The sequence below is a fragment of the Dermochelys coriacea genome, chromosome 5, assembly GCF_009764565.3.
Source record: "Dermochelys coriacea isolate rDerCor1 chromosome 5, rDerCor1.pri.v4, whole genome shotgun sequence".
Taxonomy (NCBI): Eukaryota; Metazoa; Chordata; order Testudines; family Dermochelyidae; genus Dermochelys; species Dermochelys coriacea.
Genome location: NC_050072.1, coordinates 54,717,839 through 54,739,059, shown reverse-complemented (window position 1 = coordinate 54,739,059; position 21,221 = coordinate 54,717,839). Strand labels below are relative to the sequence as shown.

At 42.2% G+C, this 21,221-nt stretch overlaps 1 protein-coding gene across 1 annotated transcript in view; it reads left to right on the top strand.

Moving 5' to 3' along the window:
• Window positions 1–21,221, top strand: part of EDIL3 (EGF like repeats and discoidin domains 3) — a 424,535-nt gene that overhangs the window by 237,462 nt on the left and 165,852 nt on the right. The window contains exon 5 of the mRNA XM_038403629.2: window positions 3,374–3,487. Within this exon, the coding sequence (XP_038259557.1) occupies window positions 3,374–3,487 (114 nt within the window). The remainder of the gene's footprint in view (window positions 1–3,373; window positions 3,488–21,221) is intronic.

The following is a 21,221-nucleotide window of genomic DNA, read 5'->3' as shown; positions in this document are numbered from 1 at the left end:
GCTCTGTGTAAAAGCGTATCTCTCTCACCAACAGAACTTGGTCCAATAAAAGATATCACAGTACCTCACTCACTTGGTCTCACTAACCATATCAGGAATAACTCATGCTCTTGATCCCTTCAGATATGGAGTTGATATGTTATCACTCTAGCTATGTGTAATTTTAAACATCTGTCAGGTCTGTCATGGATCTAAGAGCAGAATTAAAAACTAGAATGTTATATGGATTTGTGATGCTACTGAGATAAATTTTGTCTCATTAACCAGTGAAGTGTATGGAAACACTACAATGTGACATATACAATGGGGAAAAACGGGGGATGCACCAATGCAACTGAGAGCACAATCTGGCCCAACTGATATGTCATGCCTGTACAAATTTTATTGTGAAAGGTACTAATGCCATGCGTGTTATGAGTCACTGAAGTATAAGAACTCTGGCTGAAACTCTCACCACACCCAGACTGTCATTTAAGCAGATTATGTGTGGTAAAGCGGTGTTTGCTGGGCAATCAAACTTCTCCTGAGATTCAACTGTATTACAAAGCAGCTGCACAACAGAAGAGTGGAATGTTCAGACTAATCTTTTGATGTGATCCTAGCTGAGTGGCCTTGTCTACAGGTTTCCCTAGTATAGCCTTCAGGTTGAAGCAGGAACATGGAACAGTTTCTCTGAACTGTGAGATGAGATGAGATGAAGGCCCGAGAGAACTGGTGAAAGGGCTGTGGTGTTCTAGTTGAGGTTTTTTGCAAGACGGTTACCTGTGTGCAGTTTGGGACCATCTCTGTTCAAAGAATCAGGACTGGTATAATTGTTAGAAATAAACAAATTACACTAAGAGAATATCTTGACTCAGTGCAACTGATTTCTGCTTCAACAGGAAACTGACCTGTATTGTTCTGAAATCTACCTACCTAACAAAAGAGGCAACAGAAGATTGCATCTGGCCAGTTTCCAAAGATGGATTCTAAAGTTCTCAGTTTATATGCATAGCCTCAAAACATGAAATAGCCTATGTTACGAATTTTGAGTAGACAGCCACAGCCTCTGCTCAAATGCATTCATACTACCAATAGAATGTTGGAACAGTTAAACATATCTAAAGCACTTGTGTTCAAGTAGTCAAAATGAGTGGTTTTGCCTAAAAAGTGAGAGGTTTCAGCAATGTGCATCACTTATATGCATACTTATGCTGAAAACGTGTGTAGCTGTGCCACATGTCATGAATTCAATTTATTCATGGACTTACTGAAACAAACAATTCACAGGAACGTATTTAGATGTGTAGTCAACAGGGAACTCTTCATCCTCTTGTGATTTGAGACATTTTTCATCTAATTCAGCTCTAAATATGGTAAGATCCAAGACTAGGGAAATCATATGGGTCTGTGCCATTCTGGACATATGCAGAACATGAATGTACTACACTCATATTACTGTCTGTAATAAGGCTGCCTAAAAGTCCTTTCTCTATTAAAAATACAATTCCAGCAACCTTATTTTCTGAACTTCTCATAGATGAAATAACATGGGTAAAAATTGAAGTTTAGTATGGAAAATGGCCTTTATTGAAAGAAAGCATCTTTAAGCTTTCTGGTAAAACTGGTTTTGATTTGACCAAGTTATGAGTCATTGAAAATAGCATTCTGCATATATATAGTAGATATTGCAAGAGGTTATTTGCTAAACTAGATAAAAAGGGCTAGCTAAGGAAACAATGGAGCATAGGCACAGGGGACTATTTATAGAAAAAATATCTTTAAGACCCAAAACACATTGGTTTATTAAGAGGTGTCACATTGTGTACTTTGTGTACTTTTTCTGGTGAACTAATGCAACCATTTTCTGCAGCTCTGCAGTTTAAATTAGAACAGGGGTTCTCAACCTTTTTCTTTCTGAGGCCAACCCAAAAATGCTATAAAAATTCCACAGCCCGCTTGTGCCACAATAATTGGTTTTCTGCATATAAAAGCCAGGGCCAGAGTTAAGGGGTAGAAAGCAGGGTAATTGCTTTGGGCCCCATGTCACAGGAAGCACTGTGAAGCTAAGATGCTCAGGCTTCTGCTTCAGTCCTAGATGATGGGACTCAGGGCCCCAGGCTTTAGCCCCTTGCAGTGGGATTTCAGCTTTCTGCACTGGGCCCCAACAGGTCTAACACTGGTACTGCTTGGCGGACCCCCTGAAACCTGCATGCAGCCCCCGCAGCAGGCCCCGGACCCCTAGTTGAGAACCACTGAGTTAGAACATGGGTTGTCAACTTGGGGGGGTCTGATCACACCCCATTTCCTAAATGCCTAGAGGGAGAGGGAATCCTGAAACATTTTCTGATGCAACATGGGTAACAATATAGAGAAGGCTGAGAATTATTGAGCTAGAACTTTCTTTCTTCACTCCCTGTCAAGTTCAATAAGAGTCGAAAGATACCTCTTCCCTGCTGTACCAAACTCTGGAAGCTCCCAAATAAAATTAGCTAACTACTGCCTTTTAAATTTAATACAATTTATAAGCTACTAGATCAAGCTGTTAGTTCTTATTTACTGACTAAGTCATGCACAGAAAGATAATTATTTAGACACTGAAACAATTAGATTGTCTATTAGAGGGGGTTTTAATGAATTAAGATGAACTGAGAGACATTCTTAACTGGCAGCTGTTGCTGAAAGAAAAGCAACAACAATTTTAAAAGTAGAATGAATCAGTTACTCTCTCAGAGCTAATTGGATTATTTATTTAGGGCACAATTTTGACCTGCAGTATGTGCCCACACAGAGGAGAGGGCACAGTTACTGCTTTGCTTCCCTACATAGGGTACCTGTTGCAGAGCAAGGTTACAGGGCCAGGGGAGGAGGTGGGCATGGAGTGGGTGAGTAAAAAGAGAATGGATTAATCTTTCAATCTACTACTCTTTTCCAACACAGAGGGAAAAATCTGCCAGGTATATGATGATGCAGATTACTTTTCCCAGAAGAAAGGGAGGAACCTCTGAGTCACTGTGTGGTCCCTCATCTCCTCCTGGACCAGAACAGCTATGCACTGCCCCTTTTTCAGAACTTGTGACAAAGCCACAGTGTAGCCCTTAATTCTGTTGTTGTTTAACAGGACATTTCAAGATTGTAGCATGTGTTTGTGCAACTAGCCAAATCTATATGAGCTTGATTGGATTTGATTGTTAAAATTGCTGTGTTTTGAACACATTTTGCACAATTTGCATTTTTTGCTGAACATATGTTGACTGTCCAAAAATATGTTTCTGATACTAATATCAACCATATGGATCCTTAGAGAATGACTGTCTAATTTACAGTGCATGAAACAAATGCTTATTATTTCTTAAAGTGTTTTGCTAATGCTGACACTATGTATTTCCCACAGATGTAAACGAATGTGAAGCTGAACCTTGTAAAAATGGTGGCATTTGTACAGATCTTGTTGCCAACTATTCCTGTGAGTGTCCAGGTGAATTTATGGGAAGAAACTGCCAATACAGTAAGTATTGCAATTGTTTTACAGATCTACCTGTTATAAGCACCACTTATTAGATCAATAGGGTGGAATATTGTGATTTTCTTGTATGAAGTGTTATATAAAAATTGTTGATAGATCATTTTACAGGGTACTTATGTAACACCAACAGACCCCGGTCGCCATCCAACCAAGGACCTCTGGAGCTTAGTGCATGAGCCTCTATCGCATGAGCTAAAAGCCAACTGCTTGTTAGCTAAGGCTGTAGAGCAGACTCATTTAACACTCTCTCACCGTCTCTAAGTGGTCTCAGTGCCACTAGATGGGACAGAACACCACACCCAGGAGGTATGTGGGTTACACTTACACTTGATAAATGGCGTAACTGACACATTCTTTGGGAATTCATCAAGGGATCATATCTACCTCATGGGGGTTTATCCTTCTGTGACGTTCCCCTCTGGTGTTATCTGGACCGGTGATCTGATAGGTCACTCCAATCCTTGATTCTGGGAGCCAGCCTTACCCTGCTTCACTGTGAGAACACCCACTCCCGGGCTGTTCATGCACAGCCTCTAGCATATAAGCTGTTCCCAGTTACATGAGGAAGCACTTTTGGATAGCAATTGCTTGGATAGTGCAACCAAATGACACTGGCCAATATCTCCAGTCCCAGACACAACCCTAGGAATGTCCATCTTGCAGTGTCCAGTTATACCCGCTGGAGTATATAAATATAAATATATTTATATAAAGCTTATATAAATTTGTCAATTTAACAAAGAAATTGATATGTACCAGGCTTGTTATCCCAAGGGGAGTCTCTGACACACTTCAAACCAAACACACTGCTTCATGTAGAATAAACAAACAAATTTATTAACTACCAAAGATTGATTTTAAGTGATTATAAGCCAAAGCACAAGAAGTCAGGTTTGGTCAAATGAAATAAAACACATTCTAAGATGATCTTAACACTTTCAGTGCTCTTACAAACTTAGATGCTTCTCACCACAGGTTGGCAGGTTGCCCTTCAGCAAGGCTCTTCCCTTTGATTGGCGCTTCAGTTTCTTGGTGGTGGTGGTGTCTGTAGTTGGAGGTGGAAGAGAGAGCGAGCATGGCAAATGTCGCTTCCTTTTATCATGTTATTTCTTCCCTCTTGGCTCCCCCCCCGCCCCGTCAGAGTCAGGTGAGCATTATCTCATGATAGTCCCAAACTGACCCAGGGAAGTTCTCTCATTGAGTGGTCCTGCTGGTTTCAATGAGTCAACTCACATAGGTAAGTGCTCAACAATGTGACTCAGGCTTCCATAGTCTGGCCCCTTGCAAGGAAATGTCTTGGGGAATTTAAAAGGATAACTTTGCTGGGTTAGGAAGAATTATTATAATGTGTATCAATTTATTGAGCACAAACTCTTCACAAGCCTGTTGAGTTACCTTGATGTAGACTTCCAAAAACACATTCGTTATCACTTAAAATGTGATTTCTAAAGAATGTGCTGGAACTGGTACTGACAGAGATATGAAACAAAAAATTGTTTTTCCAGATATGTAACAAAAAATTGTTATTCCCAGGATGAGAAAAATGCTTACAAACATGTGTCTGTGTGTATGGGTGAAAGGCTCACAGTCCTGCACCACAAGATTCTGTTCCTTATTCTCCTGAGGGAAGGGGAAGAGAAGTGCTGCCAATAATATATGTAGGAGGCAAAACCCAATGAGGAATATAAACCAAGTGTACCAAGAGAGAATCCAAAAAGAAATTGGAAAGCAATATAGTTACTAATATCAACATTTATACTATGTATAATTTAAAAGAAAAATAAACATTTAGAATATTTTGATCATAGTACTGTCTGTAACTACCCGTAATGCTTCAGGTTACTTTATGGTAACATAAATGGATGGACAGGTGGCCAAACACCTGTGCTGACTACAGATCATTGAATTATCCTTGTTTTGGGAGCTCACCACATCTTCCCTAAGCACTTAAACACATTTTAATAACTTTTAGCATTTGTTTGTGAGCTATAAACATAAACTAGCTTTAGTTCAGTTCATATTAAAACATGGATTCTTAGTAATGTACCAATATTATTATTGTGCACTATAGCAACTCCAAATAACATCACTGTAGTTAAGGTACCCAATTCTATTATAAAGAGTTTTACTATGTTGTTATATCTAATTATGTAATTACAGGTAGTAATTACACATTCTAATTACATCATTATGCATATTTACAGTATTTATGTAATTAAATGCTGTTACACTAATTATGAAAATGCATGATTACTGACAGAAAATTACCTCAGACAGCTCAAAGATTTTTACCTAGATCATAGACTACCAAAAACATAGAAGACTGAGCAGAAAAAGACATATTATGCCATCCAGTCCATTTTCCTGTCAAAGCTGGGCTGTGCTTTAGAGTGCATTTTCTAGTGTTACATCTAGGTTGTCCCAGATAATGGGGCTTCTGCCATTTCCCTGGGGAGATTATTCCACAGCCTGATATAGCTTGATTCTACGAAGTTATTTCTAAATTTTCTTTTTTCTAATTTCATTTTACCACCCTTAGTTATAGCTGCTTAAATCATTTCTTTCTGTCCTTCATGTTTACCAACTCTTGGATTTGTAGAGACTGTTATTTTATGCTTCAGTTCTGCAAACTGCTCAGTATCCATGGAGAGCCCAGTTCACAAATCCCATGAGCTTTTCATGGCAACTAATATGATGGTAGTGGGAGGGGCAGGCTAGGCTGGAGTAGAGTTAGTGAGGCAATTCCTGCCCTCAGATTCTTTCTGCTGCTACTGTTGGTACGAGGGAGTAGCAGAGAACTTTTCAGAACTCGCACCCTACAGCTGAAAAGCTCTGTGGGTTGGGAAGAACAGACCATGCTTGTGCTGCTTTGGTGTAGACACTGTGGGTGATGTTGAGGAGCATTATTTGATGTGGTCTGTGCAGACTTAGTATGGAGACAGGGAAAGTGATCAGGCTAGGCTGCAGCCATACTTCCTCATGGCTCCATGGCTTCTTCATGGCTCTGCTGGACCTACTTCTTATTTAGTATTTTATTTTCCACTTTAAAACACTTTAACCTTAGTGCATCTGGATAGTTTTAAACTCATTCTCCTTTTCTGTCTTATTAGCTGCCTCTATCTTTTCCCTCCAGACTTACCTGATTTTGAAATCCAGATGGTCCTCATTTCTGGAAGGTGTTGGGGAGGAAAAAGAGCAACAGAGTAACATGGAGTGGGAAGGCTCTGAAAGCTTCACAAAGATGTATGATAGCTCTGCAGTATGCTTATTCCCTGTTCCTCTCCCTCCAGGAACCCTCTGTGTGAGCCTACCTATGGGATCTCCTTGGAGTTAGAGCTCTAGATGATTTTAGGGTTGTAGTTAGAGAGCAATCACTGTCTACAGCATATTCTCTAAAGACTCCATGGGAATTCTATAGAAATCCATTCAATAGTTAATGCTGCTCAGATTATTATTAACATTATCTCTGTGCCTGAACCCCCTTCAAGAAAGGAGTTCTATTATGTGTGGAGAACCATGCTGCCTGTGCAAATGAAAAGGCTGGGAAGTATCATGGAGCGAGAGCTGGCTCCACACAGATAGTCCCTAGAATTTAAAGAATTTGCCTGCAAATGCTCCATCTCCACAGGATTCAAAGGCTGAGCCCCTTTATGATTTATGAACTTTAAACCTCTACCATTTTGATTGCATCTTACTCACTAGATTTCTTAATTCATCAACATTTGGTTTTCTAACATCTAGTGCCCTCATAGTGCTTCATTCTTTGAATCATTTCTTGCTTTTATGCTGCATTCTAGTAATTAATAGTCACTAGCTTCATTTAAGCTTTCCTGTTAGTCTCAAATTCTCCATAAGTAAGAAGCAGCTCCAGTTCCTTAGGTTAGAATCTCTTGCTTTCTGGATCACAAAGTTGTCTGATAGGCAATTGAGAATCTCTTTTAATTCATGTTTGGCTGTTTTTGTTACCTAACACACATCTGTATAGCTAAAACCTCAATGAGCACTGAGTTTGCAGCTTTCAACACCTTGGAAGTTGGATCACACAGTTCGCCCTTTTTCTCCTTCAGTTGTGATAGTCTGCAGCAGGTGCTTATGATATTTTTTTCTTTTTTTTCTTCATTCTTTGTTCTCACTTAAAGAATTTCACCAGTGTGCTGTTACACTTACTGATTAACACTATTGCAAATCTTCCATAACCTTCTGTGGGAGAAGGATCAAGCCACATCATTGCAAATATTTTTGACATATGCTACCACTCTTTCACTTTCTCATCTTTTTCTGTCTGTTAATAGATTACATTCATGTATATTGACATTCCATTTAGGAGAATCATCCCACACAACTTAGCAGATCTTAACATCCATTATTTAGTGTCAGTTCTGATTTGTGTTGCTTGTTTTCCATGTTTCTTGTGTTTGTGGAGAGACGCTCGTAATTAATAGTCACTAGCTTCATTTAAGCTTTCCTGTTAGTCTCAAATTCTCCATAAGTAAGAAGCAGCTCCAGTTCCTTAGGTTAGAATCTCTTGCTTTCTGGATCACAAAGTTGTCTGATAGGCAATTGAGAATCTCTTTTAATTCATGTTTGGCTGTTTTTGTTACCTAACACACATCTGTATAGCTAAAACCTCAATGAGCACTGAGTTTGCAGCTTTCAACACCTTGGAAGTTGGATCACACAGTTCGCCCTTTTTCTCCTTCAGTTGTGATAGTCTGCAGCAGGTGCTTATGATATTTTTTTCTTTTTTTTCTTCATTCTTTGTTCTCACTTAAAGAATTTCACCAGTGTGCTGTTACACTTACTGATTAACACTATTGCAAATCTTCCATAACCTTCTGTGGGAGAAGGATCAAGCCACATCATTGCAAATATTTTTGACATATGCTACCACTCTTTCACTTTCTCATCTTTTTCTGTCTGTTAATAGATTACATTCATGTATATTGACATTCCATTTAGGAGAATCATCCCACACAACTTAGCAGATCTTAACATCCATTATTTAGTGTCAGTTCTGATTTGTGTTGCTTGTTTTCCATGTTTCTTGTGTTTGTGGAGAGACGCTCAGTGTTTAAATGGGAATTTTAGTTTTGCCTTGGACTCGAAAACAAAACAAGACTTAACTCTCAGAATCTGATATTGAAACAAAGTCCTCTGTCAGATGCCTCTGGGTACATTTTTACCATGCTGCTTTTGAACACTACAGAAATATTTCACTTTTGAAAATTCATTCCTCAGTACCTTGAAGTGATTAGGCAGTAAAGGATAGAATTTTACTCAGACACCTAATAGATACTCACTGTAAATTATTAGACAGGCCCCCAGGACCTGATCGCACATTTTACACATTTAATTAGCTCCTTGCTAAATGAGAGCCACTCATTTAATATGATCACTGAGGCATACCCTAACAGGGTAGTAGCTTTCAAGTGTGTCAATACTTCTATATTCCATTTTCGAACATCTAAATTTTCTAAATTCCATTTTCTAACATCTATAACTTGGTTATCAAATTTCATTTCAGATTGAAATTTCTCAGAAGGAGAGGAGGTTCTCTCTAGCTATATTTTCCAACCCAGCCCCTAGCCTGATCCTCCATACCCATTGATCCCATGCTTTTTGGAGCCCCTTTAATTAGCTTTTACATTGTTGGAGGAAACATGTATTTGGGTAGCACTTCCCTCCCAACCTGAATTCTGGTATATCCAAGTCTGCTTACTGAAATGGAGGAAAAACATGGCCCTGAATTTGCTAAGTCACTTTTCTATACCCTTACTGACATTAGACTATATATGCCATCCTCTGTCTATGTAGTAAGAACTTTCATGTGGATGTTTACTATGTCATTTGTTCTATGCCAATGCACGTTTAAAGTATTTTCTAACCCCCAAAGAGCCACTGCAGTACCCAGAGTTTTTTTAAAATAGCCTCAATATGCACTTTAACAGCTTTGTCTAGTCAATAATGCACATTCTTTATGTCCCTGCTGAAACAAAATATAAATTGCGAGTAAAGACTTGGTAATATATATATAAAAGCCAGAATGTAGCTACAGGCTACACAACTTTAAGAGTATAAGAATGGCCACACTGGGTCAGACCAGTGGTCCATCTAGCCCAGTATCCTGTCTTCTGACTGTGGCCCGTGCCAGATATTTCAGACAGAACGAACAGAACAGGGCAATTTCAAGTGATCCATCCCTTGTCATCGAGACCCAGCGTCTGATAGTTTGAGGTATAGGGACCACCATCACCACCTGACCACCTTGGCTAATAGCTTGTGAAACTCATTGCCATGGGATGTTGTGAAGGCCAAAAGTATAACTGAGTTCAAAAAGAATTAGTTAAATTCATGGAGGATAGGTCCACCAATGGCTGACTGTGCATTGTGTGAAGAAGTATTTTCTTATGTTTGTTTTAAACCTGCTGCCAATTAATTTTATTGGATGACCCCTGGTTCTTGTGTATGTGAAGAGGTAAGTAACACTTTTCTATTTTCTTTTTCCACATCATTCATGATTTTATAGACCCCTATCATATCCTCTCTTAGTCATATCTTTTCTAAGCTGAAGCGTCCCAGTCTTTTAATCTCTCCTTGTATGGAAGTTATTTCATATCCTTAATAATTTTTGTTACCCTTTTCTGCACCTTTTCCAGTTTCAATACATCTCTTTTGAGATAGAATGACCAGAACTTCACACAGTGTTCAAAGTATGGATGTACATTGATTATTACAACATCAAAAAAATTAGAAAAGATGGAAAAGTACTTTCAGTGAAAGTATTAATGAATAGAAAGATAAAAGAAGAGCAACTTTACAGTTGAAATGTACTCAGCAAAACTGTCTTAATCAGAAGGAAGCTCCCTCATATTTCAGCTATTGGAACTTTTGCTGACAGACTGCAGACTTGGTTCAGGTCTTTTCTGTGGTAATATGCAGATCACTTACTCAAAGAGTCTAGCCATGAAATAGGGTCCTCTGCTAACTGATTCAGTCTGCTCTAGTTTTTAACTACCAATCAGCAGACACACAAGTTAGAAATATGAGTAAGATAGTTCTAGAGCTCTGTAAAACTTTCATAAACTTCACTGAGATTTACCAAAGTTAATAAGCTTTTTGGTAAATCCAGGTTAATCCAGTATAAACTGTGCAAAATTTGGAGATTGTGTCCCAAACTATGCAAAACTCAACACCATTTTGAGATTTGCTTTGTATTTTGGAGCTTCATTTGGACTCAGAATTCAAATCAAACTGCAGAGAGTATAATGGAAAAAGAAAAAAATGGTTCACATGCACCATCTGTGAAATGTAAATCACTGAGGGCTTGTCTCCACTTATTGGGGGATTGACGCGTGACCTAACATACGTTGACCGAAGGTACCTAAGTTGAACCAAGGTACATAGCTGGAGTTGCATAACTTAGGTTGACTTAGCCCCATAGTGTAAACCCACCTTGAGCTTTGCACAGCTCCTGCCTGCAGCTCTCTGAAGATGAAGGAAATGCAAGAGCCTCCTGAGTCAAGCTTCACAACTCCTACTCAATTGACCAGAAGGAGGTTCCCACAAAGCTCCTGTTTCAAGCTTGGGGGCAGTGTTATGTAAGACACAAAGGAGGAATGAGAAATATGCTAACTGTTAATTCTACTTTAGTCTCTGGCTGAAAGTTCACATGTATAGCTATAATGTTACCAGAAAAGACAATTATTACTATTCAATGCAGCAGCTGAGAAGTCACAAGAAACTTTTGCAAAAAGAAAAGGAGTACTTGTGGCACCTTAGAGACTAACAAATTTATTAGAGCATAAGCTTTCGTGAACTACAGCTCACTTCATCGGATGCATTTGGTGGAAAAAACAGAGGGGAGATTTATATACACACACAGAGAACATGAAACAATGGGTTTATCATACACACTGTAAGGAGAGTGATCACTTAAGATAAGCCATCACCAGCAGCAGGGGGGGGGGGAAGGAGGAAAACCTTTCATGGTGACAAGCAAGGTAGGCTATTTCCAGCAGTTAACAAGAATATCTGAGGAACAGTGGGGGGGGTGTGGGGGGGGAGAAATACCATGGGGAAATAGTTTTACTTTGTGTAATGACTCATCCATTCCCAGTCTCTATTCAAGCCTAAGTTAATTGTATCCAGTTTGCAAATTAATTCCAATTCAGCAGTCTCTCGTTGGAGTCTGTTTTTGAAGCTTTTTTGTTGAAGGATAGCCACTCTTACGTCTGTAACTGAGTGACCAGAGAGATTGAAGTGTTCTCCAACTGGTTTTTGAATGTTATAATTCTTGACGTCTGATTTGTGTCCATTCATTCTTTTACGTAGAGACTGTCCAGTTTGGCCAATGTACATGGCAGAGGGGCATTGCTGGCACATGATGGCATATATCACATTGGTAGATGCGCAGGTGAAGGAGCATCTGATAGTGTGGCTGATGTGATTAGGCCCTATGATGGTATCCCCTGAAGAAACTTTTGGGAATTTCTCCACTAGCTAGTAGTTATTTGTATCTATAAGGGGAAAAAATCACATAATTTACCACAGGGTTATCTGCTCTTTGGTTATGACAGGTTAGGTACTGGAATAGCACAGTCATTGCCAACCAGATCTGAAATGTGATAGCATAGTTTTGTGGTGGCAAGCTGCCAGATAAACTGCTATCCTGAACCTGTAAGCTGCCCTGTCTGGGTGGCTCTCTGCAGCTTGGAAGATCAGGGGGGTGTGTGTGTGTGTGTGTGTGTGTGTGTGTGTGTGTGTGTGTGGTTTTAATTAAAGCAGCCACTTTCATCGAATCTCTGCTTTAACGTTTACTGTTGTGTTTTTTTTTATGACAAATAGAGACCGTAGTCTTTCTCTCATGCCTTACATTTTAACTAAGATTCAGAATTGTACAGGCATGTTTTGACAAGAAAGTAGTATTCAAGTTTTTAAAAGACAAAGTCTGTCATAACATTTTATTATTTCATTTGCTAGAGTTGACTGATAGGATTGATCCTCAGTTCCAGTCTTTATCTATCATAGTAGACAGCTGTCAGCTTGATATATATCTACTACTGACTTTGTTTTCCGTTGCTAGTGACAAAAGTTTTAGAACCCATCTTGCTTGAGTTTTTCCCCCTGGCACATCCAACACCTCTGGTAGAGTATATTTGTACTATCACATGCAATTTTAATAAAAATTGACTTTAAAAAAACCTTTACTGTCTGAAACTTCTAGGCTGCTTCACATCCATTGAAGTAAAGCCACAGCAAATGTCAATATTTGTCTGACAGGGAAATCCTGTTATCCAAGTTTCACTTTCACATTTTTTATTGGAGTTGTGATGCTACATGGAAAAATGGGAAATTTATAAAATTAATATCAATGTTATAAAATTGCAATGAATCATGCCAGATATGCCATGTAAGGTGTCAATGACAGTGTTATGTTTTGCAAGTATGATAATCTTGTTTATATGTTTGTATCACCTTTGTATTATGAGTTATAGATATTGTGACAGGGTCAGACCAGATGGCTACAGGGAGTAATGGAAGGCAGATATATTAGCCCCAGGTTAAGTAGGTCCCTTTTCCCTGGGTAAGGTAACAAGGATGGTTCCAGAACAATCAGAACCAGAACTTCTGGACACAATTAAGACAGGCTGATTAGAACACCTGCAGCCAATCAAGAAGTTGCTAGAATCAATTAAGGCAGGCTAATCAGGGCACCTGGGTTTAAAAAGGAGCTCACTTCAGTTTGTGGTGCGCATGTAAGGAGCTGGGAGCAAGAGGCACTAGAAGCTGAGAGTGAGAACACATACTGTTGGAGGACTGAGGTGTACAAGCATTATCAGACACCAGGAGGAAGGTCCTATGGTGAGGATAAAGAAAGTGTTGGGAGGAGGCCATGGGGAACTAGCCCAGGGAGTTGTAGCTGTTGCACAGCTGTTCCAGGAGGCACTCTAGACAGCTGCATTCCACACGGCCCTGGGCTGGAACCCGGAGTAGAGGGTTTCCCCAAACCGCCCTGGTCAGACACAGGAGGAGTTGACCTGGACTGTGTTCTCGAAAACAATCAAACTGAGGGCTGCCATGAAGCTCCAAGGTGAGCAAATCCACCAATAAGCGCAAGACCCACCAAGGTAGAGGAGGAACTTTGTCACAACTGTTGTTAGCAGTGAGATTTGGTGTGCACAGCATGGCGGAAGAAGGAGAATGTTTGGGGGAGAAAAAAAAAAGGGAGAGGATTTTTTTTTTCATCACAATGGAGGATGTAGTGCAGGCACTGATACAGGCTGCCGCCCAACAGGAGGCAATGCGGGTGCAGCAAGAGAATAATTGCCAGCTGATGAACCAGGCTGCTCAAGACCGGGCTATGTTGCGGGAACTGGTAAACCAGGTAAAGGCCCTTACAGAGCTGAACTGCAGCCATGATGGGATGCAGATCATGCAGGCCAGCAACTGGCTGCAGAAAATGACGCAGGAGGATGATATAGAGGCATACCTCCTGGCCTTTGAGAGGACAGCCCTGTGGGAGGCTTGGTCCCGAGAACAGTGGTCTGGCATCCTCGCTCCATTCCTGTGTGGGGAGGCCCAGAAGGCCTACTATGATTTGCCTGAAGAGGCTGCGGCAGACTACCCCCAGCTGAAAGCAGAGATCTTGGCCAGATCTGGGGTAATGACCACAGTGTTGGCCCAGCAATATCATGAGTGGAGGTACCAGGAAAATAAAACCCCGTGGTCCCAATTATATGACCTCTTCCATCTCGCACGAAAGTGGTTACAAACTGAGTCCCAGAATCCAGAGGAGATACTAGAGGTTCTTGTCATCGACTGGTACGTGAGAGGACTACCGCCAGACCTTCATGCCTGGGTAAGCCAGAATGAACCCTCCATCTACGACGAAGTTGTTGCGCTGGTAGAAAGGCGAAGGACGGCGAGGGAGCTGACCCGACCTGACCAGTTAAGGAAGAAGCGTCCCGGGTTAAACTAGCAGGACCAAGCCCTAGAGCTCGGGTGACTGGGCCACCAGGAGAGCCCAGGTGGAAAAAGAGAGGGGCTGAAGGCCCATCAGAAGCCACAAAGAGTCGGAGCACTAAGGGGAAAGAGGATCGTGATGATAGAGTACCCAAACCAAGAGACCGGGGAATGTTTAGGGCTCCATACAGATGTTACGCCTGCGGGGAGTGGGGACACATAGCTGCACAATGTCCCAATGCCGAAGAGCCTATGCAGTGTAATCTGGGGAACTGGGCAAACCCTGCTCCCTAATCCACTTTGTGGGGGTCTCACTAACCCCACATATGTACACCAAACCAGTGAAGCTAAAGGGGGTAGAGACCACAGCTCTGGTTGATTTGGGGAGTGCTATCATGCTTGTCTCAGGGAAGCTCGTGAAGCATACTCAGCTGCTGTGGGCTAAGCGTACAGGGATAACATGTGTCCATGGAACAGTTGGTTATTACCCCACCATCCCAGTAAAAATTGAGATTCAGGGGAACACTACTGAGGTAGTAGCAGGTGTAGTCCCTAAACTCCCATACCCAGTGCTCATAGGGAGGGACTTCCCAGGATTTGAAGACTTACTCCCTGTAGGGGAAATGGAGAAAGGGGGAAGCCCTAAAAGTAGTGAGGCATCCACAGTAGACTGTCAACCCACAACCTTCTCTGAAATATCCCCAGATTTGTTCTCCACTCCCAGACAGGGTAGAAAGACGAAAAGGGAAAGAAGGGCAGCTAAGGCCTTGGGAATCCGAATACTGGCCCTAAGCCAGAGGGTCACTCTCGTGGGTAGGCAGACCTGAGCAGCTGAAAAGGAGGCCATCCAGGAGGGAGAAGCACCCGAGTCTGACCCACACCCTAACGCTCTGAACCAGTAGAGGCAACAGAGACTGGCCCCCTAGATCTCGGGCAGATTAGCCCCGGGAGAGGAAATTTTGGATGGGACCAGGCTGAAGACTAAGGTACAACAACATTAGGAAGGAGGTGACCGAAATAGGTGGGGTCCCCTGGAAGGGAAAACCCAAGGACCAGGACCCTACTTCAGAATGAAGAAGAATCTCTTATACCGGGTTGCACCAGTACCGGGGCAGAAGGTACAGCAGATCCTAGTACTTCAAAAACACCTGAATGCTGTATTAAGTCTGGCCCATAGTCATCTTTTTTGGGGGCATTTGGGGGTAGAGAAGACCCTGGCACAGATCCTGCAACGATTCTTCTGGCCCGGAGTACATGAAGTGCAGAAGTACTGTGCATCCTGCCTGGTGTGTCAGCTGCAGAGTCCCTGTCCCCACTTGAGGGCACCTTTAGTACCCCTTCCCATCATAGAGGTCCCCTTTGAACGAATAGCCATGGACCTAGTGGGACCCCTGGAGAAGACAGCCCGGGGCCACCAATATATACTTGTCGTTCTGGATTATGCTACTCGCTACCCAGAAGCCATCCCCCTGCAGAACACTGCCTCTAAAATGATAGCTAAAGAGTTGGTGGGGATCTTTGCCCAAGTGGGGCTACCAAAGGAGATATTAACAGACCAAGGTACCCCATTTATATCAAAGCTAATGAAGGACCTCTGTACGCTGCTCCATAAACATACCTGAGAACTTCAGTCTATCATTCGCAGACTGATGGGCTGGTAGAAAGGTTTAACAGAACCCTCAAGGCAATGATAAGGAAAGTGGTAAGTTGGGACGGGAAGGATTGGGACACCCTACTACCCTAACTTATGTTTGCAATATGGGAGGTACCTCAGGCCTCAACTGGGTTTTCGCCCTTTGAATTACTGCATGGACGCCACCCTTTGGCATACTAGATATTACAAAAGAAATCTGGGAAGAGGAACCCAATAAGGGGAGAAATATAATTGACCATGTGTTGCAGATGCGAGAACGGATAGCCCGGGTCACCCCTATTGTACAGGAACATTTGGAAAAGGCGCAGGAGGCCCAGCGAACCCATTACAATCGCCAGGCAAAAGTCCGACAGTTCCAACCAGGGGATCGGGTGATGGTGTTGATACCCACAGCAGAAAGCAAGCTTTTGGCCCAATGGCAGGGGCCCTATGAGGTCGTTGAACCCGTGAGGGAAGTAACCTACAAGGTGCAGCAGCCAGGATGCCAGAAACAAGAACAAATTTATCACATTAACCTCTTAAAGCCTTGGCACCAATGAGAGGCGTGTGTAGTGGCCCAAGAGACCCCAATCCAGGGAAATAACATGCAGGAGCAGATCAGGATATCCACTGATCAGACACCAAGCCAGAAGAAGGAGGTAACTGAGATGATCAGCTGATACCAGGACGTATTTTCAACCAAACCAGGTCAGACCACCGAAGCCTATCACCACATTATCATAGACTCTGGGGCAAAGGTAACTTTAAGGCCCTATCAGGTCCCAGCAGCAAAAAGGTAGGAGATCAAGGCAGAGGTAAAAAGGATGTTGGAGCTGGGAGTCATTGAAGAGTCCCACAGTCAGTGGTCAAGCCTGATCGTGTTGGTGCCCAAACCCGATGGCACCACTAGGTTTTGTAATGACTTTCGCCAGCTGAATAAGATATCCAGATTTGATGCATACCCCATACCCCATATTGATGAGTGAGTTGACCGCCTGGGCAATGCCCGATTTTTGACCACCCTTGATTTAACGAAGGGATACTGGCAGATTCCCCTTGCCAAAGATGCAAAAGAAAAGACAGCATTCTCTACACCAGAGGGTCTGTTTCAATATACTGTTCTTCCTTTTGGACTGCATGGGGCACCTGCCACCTTCCAGCGTCTTATGGACAACTCCTATGGCCCCATACCAGTTATGCAGCGGCATACCTGGATGATGTGATTATTCACACCCCCGACTGGGAAACCCACTTAGGAAAGGTGGAAGCAGTTCTGGACACGCTAAGATGGACTGGTCTCACAGCCAACCCAGCCAAGTGTGCTGTAGGGCTAGCCAAAACTAAATACCTTGGCTACATTGTAGGAAGGGGCATGGTCAAGCCCCAACTAAACAAACTAAAGGCTATCCAAATTTGGCCCCAGCCAAATCAGAAAAAGCAATTCCGGGCATTCCTGGGTGTGGTGGGGTACTACCAACAATTTATTCCCGATTTTGCTACCAGAGCGAGTCCCCTGGCAGATCTGATAAAAGCCTGGGGTCCAGACATGGTGAAGTGGACAGATGCCGCAGAGAAATCATTCATGAATCTACGGACAGCCCTCTGCAGTAACCCCATGGTTATAGCCCCAGACTTCAACAAAGAATTCATTTTACAAACAGATGCATCTGAAGTAGGATTGAGAGCTTTCCTATCGCAGATGGTCGGAGATGAAAAACACCCAATCCTCTACCGCAGCAGGAAATTCCTCCCAAGAGAGCAGAAGTATGCCGTGGTTGAGAGAGAGAGCCTAGCTGTGAAATGGGCCATGGAAATACTACGTTATTACCTTCTGGGACGACGGTTTACCCTTGTGACTGACCATGCACCCCTCCAGTGGATGCAGCAAAATAAAGAGAAGAATGCAAGGGTGACCAGATGGTTCCTGTCCCTACAACCTTTCCAATTTACCATACAACACTGGGCTGGAAGCCACCATGGCAATGCAGATGGCTTGTCACAAGTACGCTGCCTGATGTCCCAAGTTGCCCAACCCCGTAGTGTTGAGCAGAGGAGAGCAATGTGTGACAGGGTCAGACCAGATGGCTACAGGAGAGTAATAGAAGGCAGATGTATTAGCCCCAGGTTAAGTAGGACCCTTTCCCCTGGGTAAGGTAACAGAGAAGGTTCCAGAACAATCAGGAACCTTCTGGACACAATTAAGACAGACAGGCTGATTAGAACACCTGCAGCCAATCAAGAAGCTGCTAGAATCAATTAAGGCAGGCTAATCAGGGCACCTGGGTTTAAAAAGGCGCTCACTTCAGTTTGTGGTGCGCATGTAAGGAGCTGGGAGCAAGAGGCGATAGGAGCTGAGTGTGAGAACGCGGACTGTTGGAGGACTGAGGTGTACAAGCATTATCAGACACCAGGAAGAAGGTCCTATGGTGAGGATAAAGAAAGTGTTGGGAGGAGGCCATGGGGAAGTAGCCCAGGGAGTTGTAGCTGTCGCACAGCTGTTCCAGGAGGCATTCTAGACAGCTGCATTCCACACGGCCCTGGGCTGGAACCCGGAGTAGAGGGCGGGTCCTGGTTCCCCCCAAACCTCCAAACTGCTGGTCAGACACAGGAGGAGTTGACCTGGACTGTGGGTTCATGAAAACATCCAAACTGAGGGCTTCCATGAAGCTCCAAGGTGAGCAAATCCACCAATAAGTGCAAGACCCACCAAGGTAGAGGAGGAACTTTGTCACAATATATATAGTATATCTGTATTTCAAAACTTGTGCTGTGTTTCTGGGTGACACCCCGAGACAGAATGGCATCAGCACTAAGCTTGCTGGATGGTCCGTCAGCTGTACAATGGACCCATTGAGAGAAGGCAGGAGCTACACCTATGAGTCAGCAAGACATGTACGGTCATGCTGATGGGCAGAACTCTAAGGTTTTTCTATGCCATATACTGTGAAGCTTGTGTTCGGGACAAAGGAAACATAAGCCACATGGCAAAAGTATAAAAGACAGCTGCATCTTCTCCATTCTGTCTTCATTTCTGCTTCTTACTTCTGGAGTAACCTTTCTACAGACAAGCTCTGAACAAAGGACTGAATGACCCATCCAAGCTGTGGATGTGTTCCAGAGGAGTTTAAAGCCAGCAAACTCACCAGTACTGCTAAGAACTTGATATATAGACTTTGAAGTCTTATGTAAGTATCTGATTACTTGACTCTTTAACAACTCTCTTCTTGTTCTTTCTTTCTTTATAAGAAACCTTTAGTTTTGGATGCTAAAGGACTGGCTGGCAGTGTGGTATTTTGGGTGATATCCAGACTGATATTGACCTGGTAATGTGGCTGGCCCTTTGTGGTTAGAACATTTTGTATACATGAGCAGCGTTTTTAAGTAACTTCTCACTTTATTGAACCAATGTGCTTATTGGGAGCCAGAGAACTGGAATGCAATAAAGGGGGCTGTGTGATTTCTCTTTTCAGCTTCTTGATAATCATTATGGGGGATCAGGAGCACAGTTGGTAAATGGTTGTTGAGTCTAACTTCAGTGTAAGCCACTAGTCTTTGGGAGAATCTACTCTCCTTTTTTCAGCCTGCCCTGACCTTGGCATTTTCAGTGAGGGCTACTCTAGGCACCCAGGGCAAAAGAGTAATAGCACTAAAATAATAGTAAAAGCCTTTTTTAAACTTCAAAATGTCTTATCTATACAGTGGCTCATAAAATGGGTATTTTTATGGTATGAAATTAAGCAAAACTTTGGTAGTAGCTGGGGTGAGATGTTTGGTTGCATGTGTTCCCTCTGTATGCCGTCCCAGCTCCATGCATGTACCTGGCACGGTACCTCAAATGAACTGCCCAATGACCACAAGATCTGTTAAGGTACAAAACCAGGTTTATTGTCAACAAGGCACAGTACTAGTATCCTGCAGACTCCACTGGATCACTAATACATGTATTCCCGTAACAATGGACCAGCTCAGTGAATGGTGGGACTTTCCATTCCTCCCTAGGCTGGACAGAGACACTCCCTTTTAGTTTCCATTTTATACATCAATGCAAACAAGTTACGTACTGTCCCTCTGATGTAGTTAGTTGACATCCTCTGATGTAGCTGTTTCCACCCATCACCTTGTACCTCTCTATCCATCACGCTGTCATCCTGACCTTATCATTCCTCAAACTAGCCTTTGATACAAGGGCTTATGTTTCAGGCCCTTCCTACTGCAGTAGCTAATATATTGCCAACCAAGTATGGCTTGACTGAGGATCAGTTCACAGGTGAAATTTCTAATGTTATGTCTGTTAACATAAATAAGTTCTGTATTCCTGTTTTCCTAATATTTGTGTGCCCATGTTTTCTAGTTATTCTCTTTTATGTGTGCATATTTTAAAGATGCAACCTAAGTACAGATGTGCTTAGTTACCTCACAATGACAGATAAGCAAATAGTGAGGCGAAAACATCTCCAAATATTTCTTTGAATTTGAAAGCAAATTTGAATACTCAGGTCTAGAATGTGTCCACATCTTACTGTTTCTTCCTTCACAATGTTTCTAAGATCTGTCCTTTTCCATCTAGCTAACAACAAGAGGTTCTTATCAGCTCTCACCTTGACTATGCAGCCTCCTACTCTTATACCTCCATGACACCCGCATCAACACCCAATCTCTCCAATCCATAAAATATACAGCCCCTAAGAGTGTCTCCTTTGATCCATCAATCTGACTGCATCACCAGCCCTAGAAGCCTTTTCTTCAGGCACAATTGTGGATGTTTTAAGTGGAATTCCATCCACTTCCATGACCATTACCAAGTCCATGTAGAAAAATAATATAGAAATCCATTACAGATTAAACAATTCACAACTCTTTACTTTTTTTTTTACCTTGAATTTTTTTGAATTTGAGTGAGAACTAAAGTCATATTCTAACTTGATTCCCCATCCATCCAAATAAGCTTTAAAACCAAATGAATTAAATCCAACTAAAATAGCACACATCACTAGAGTTATTTTCCATGTAAAAAATTCACCAAAAAATTTGAGCCAAATTCTACACTGACTAGACTCTATTAAATAATGAAGTAATAAAGAATTGTTCCTCCCCACCTCTTATTTTTAAACGTTGTCATCT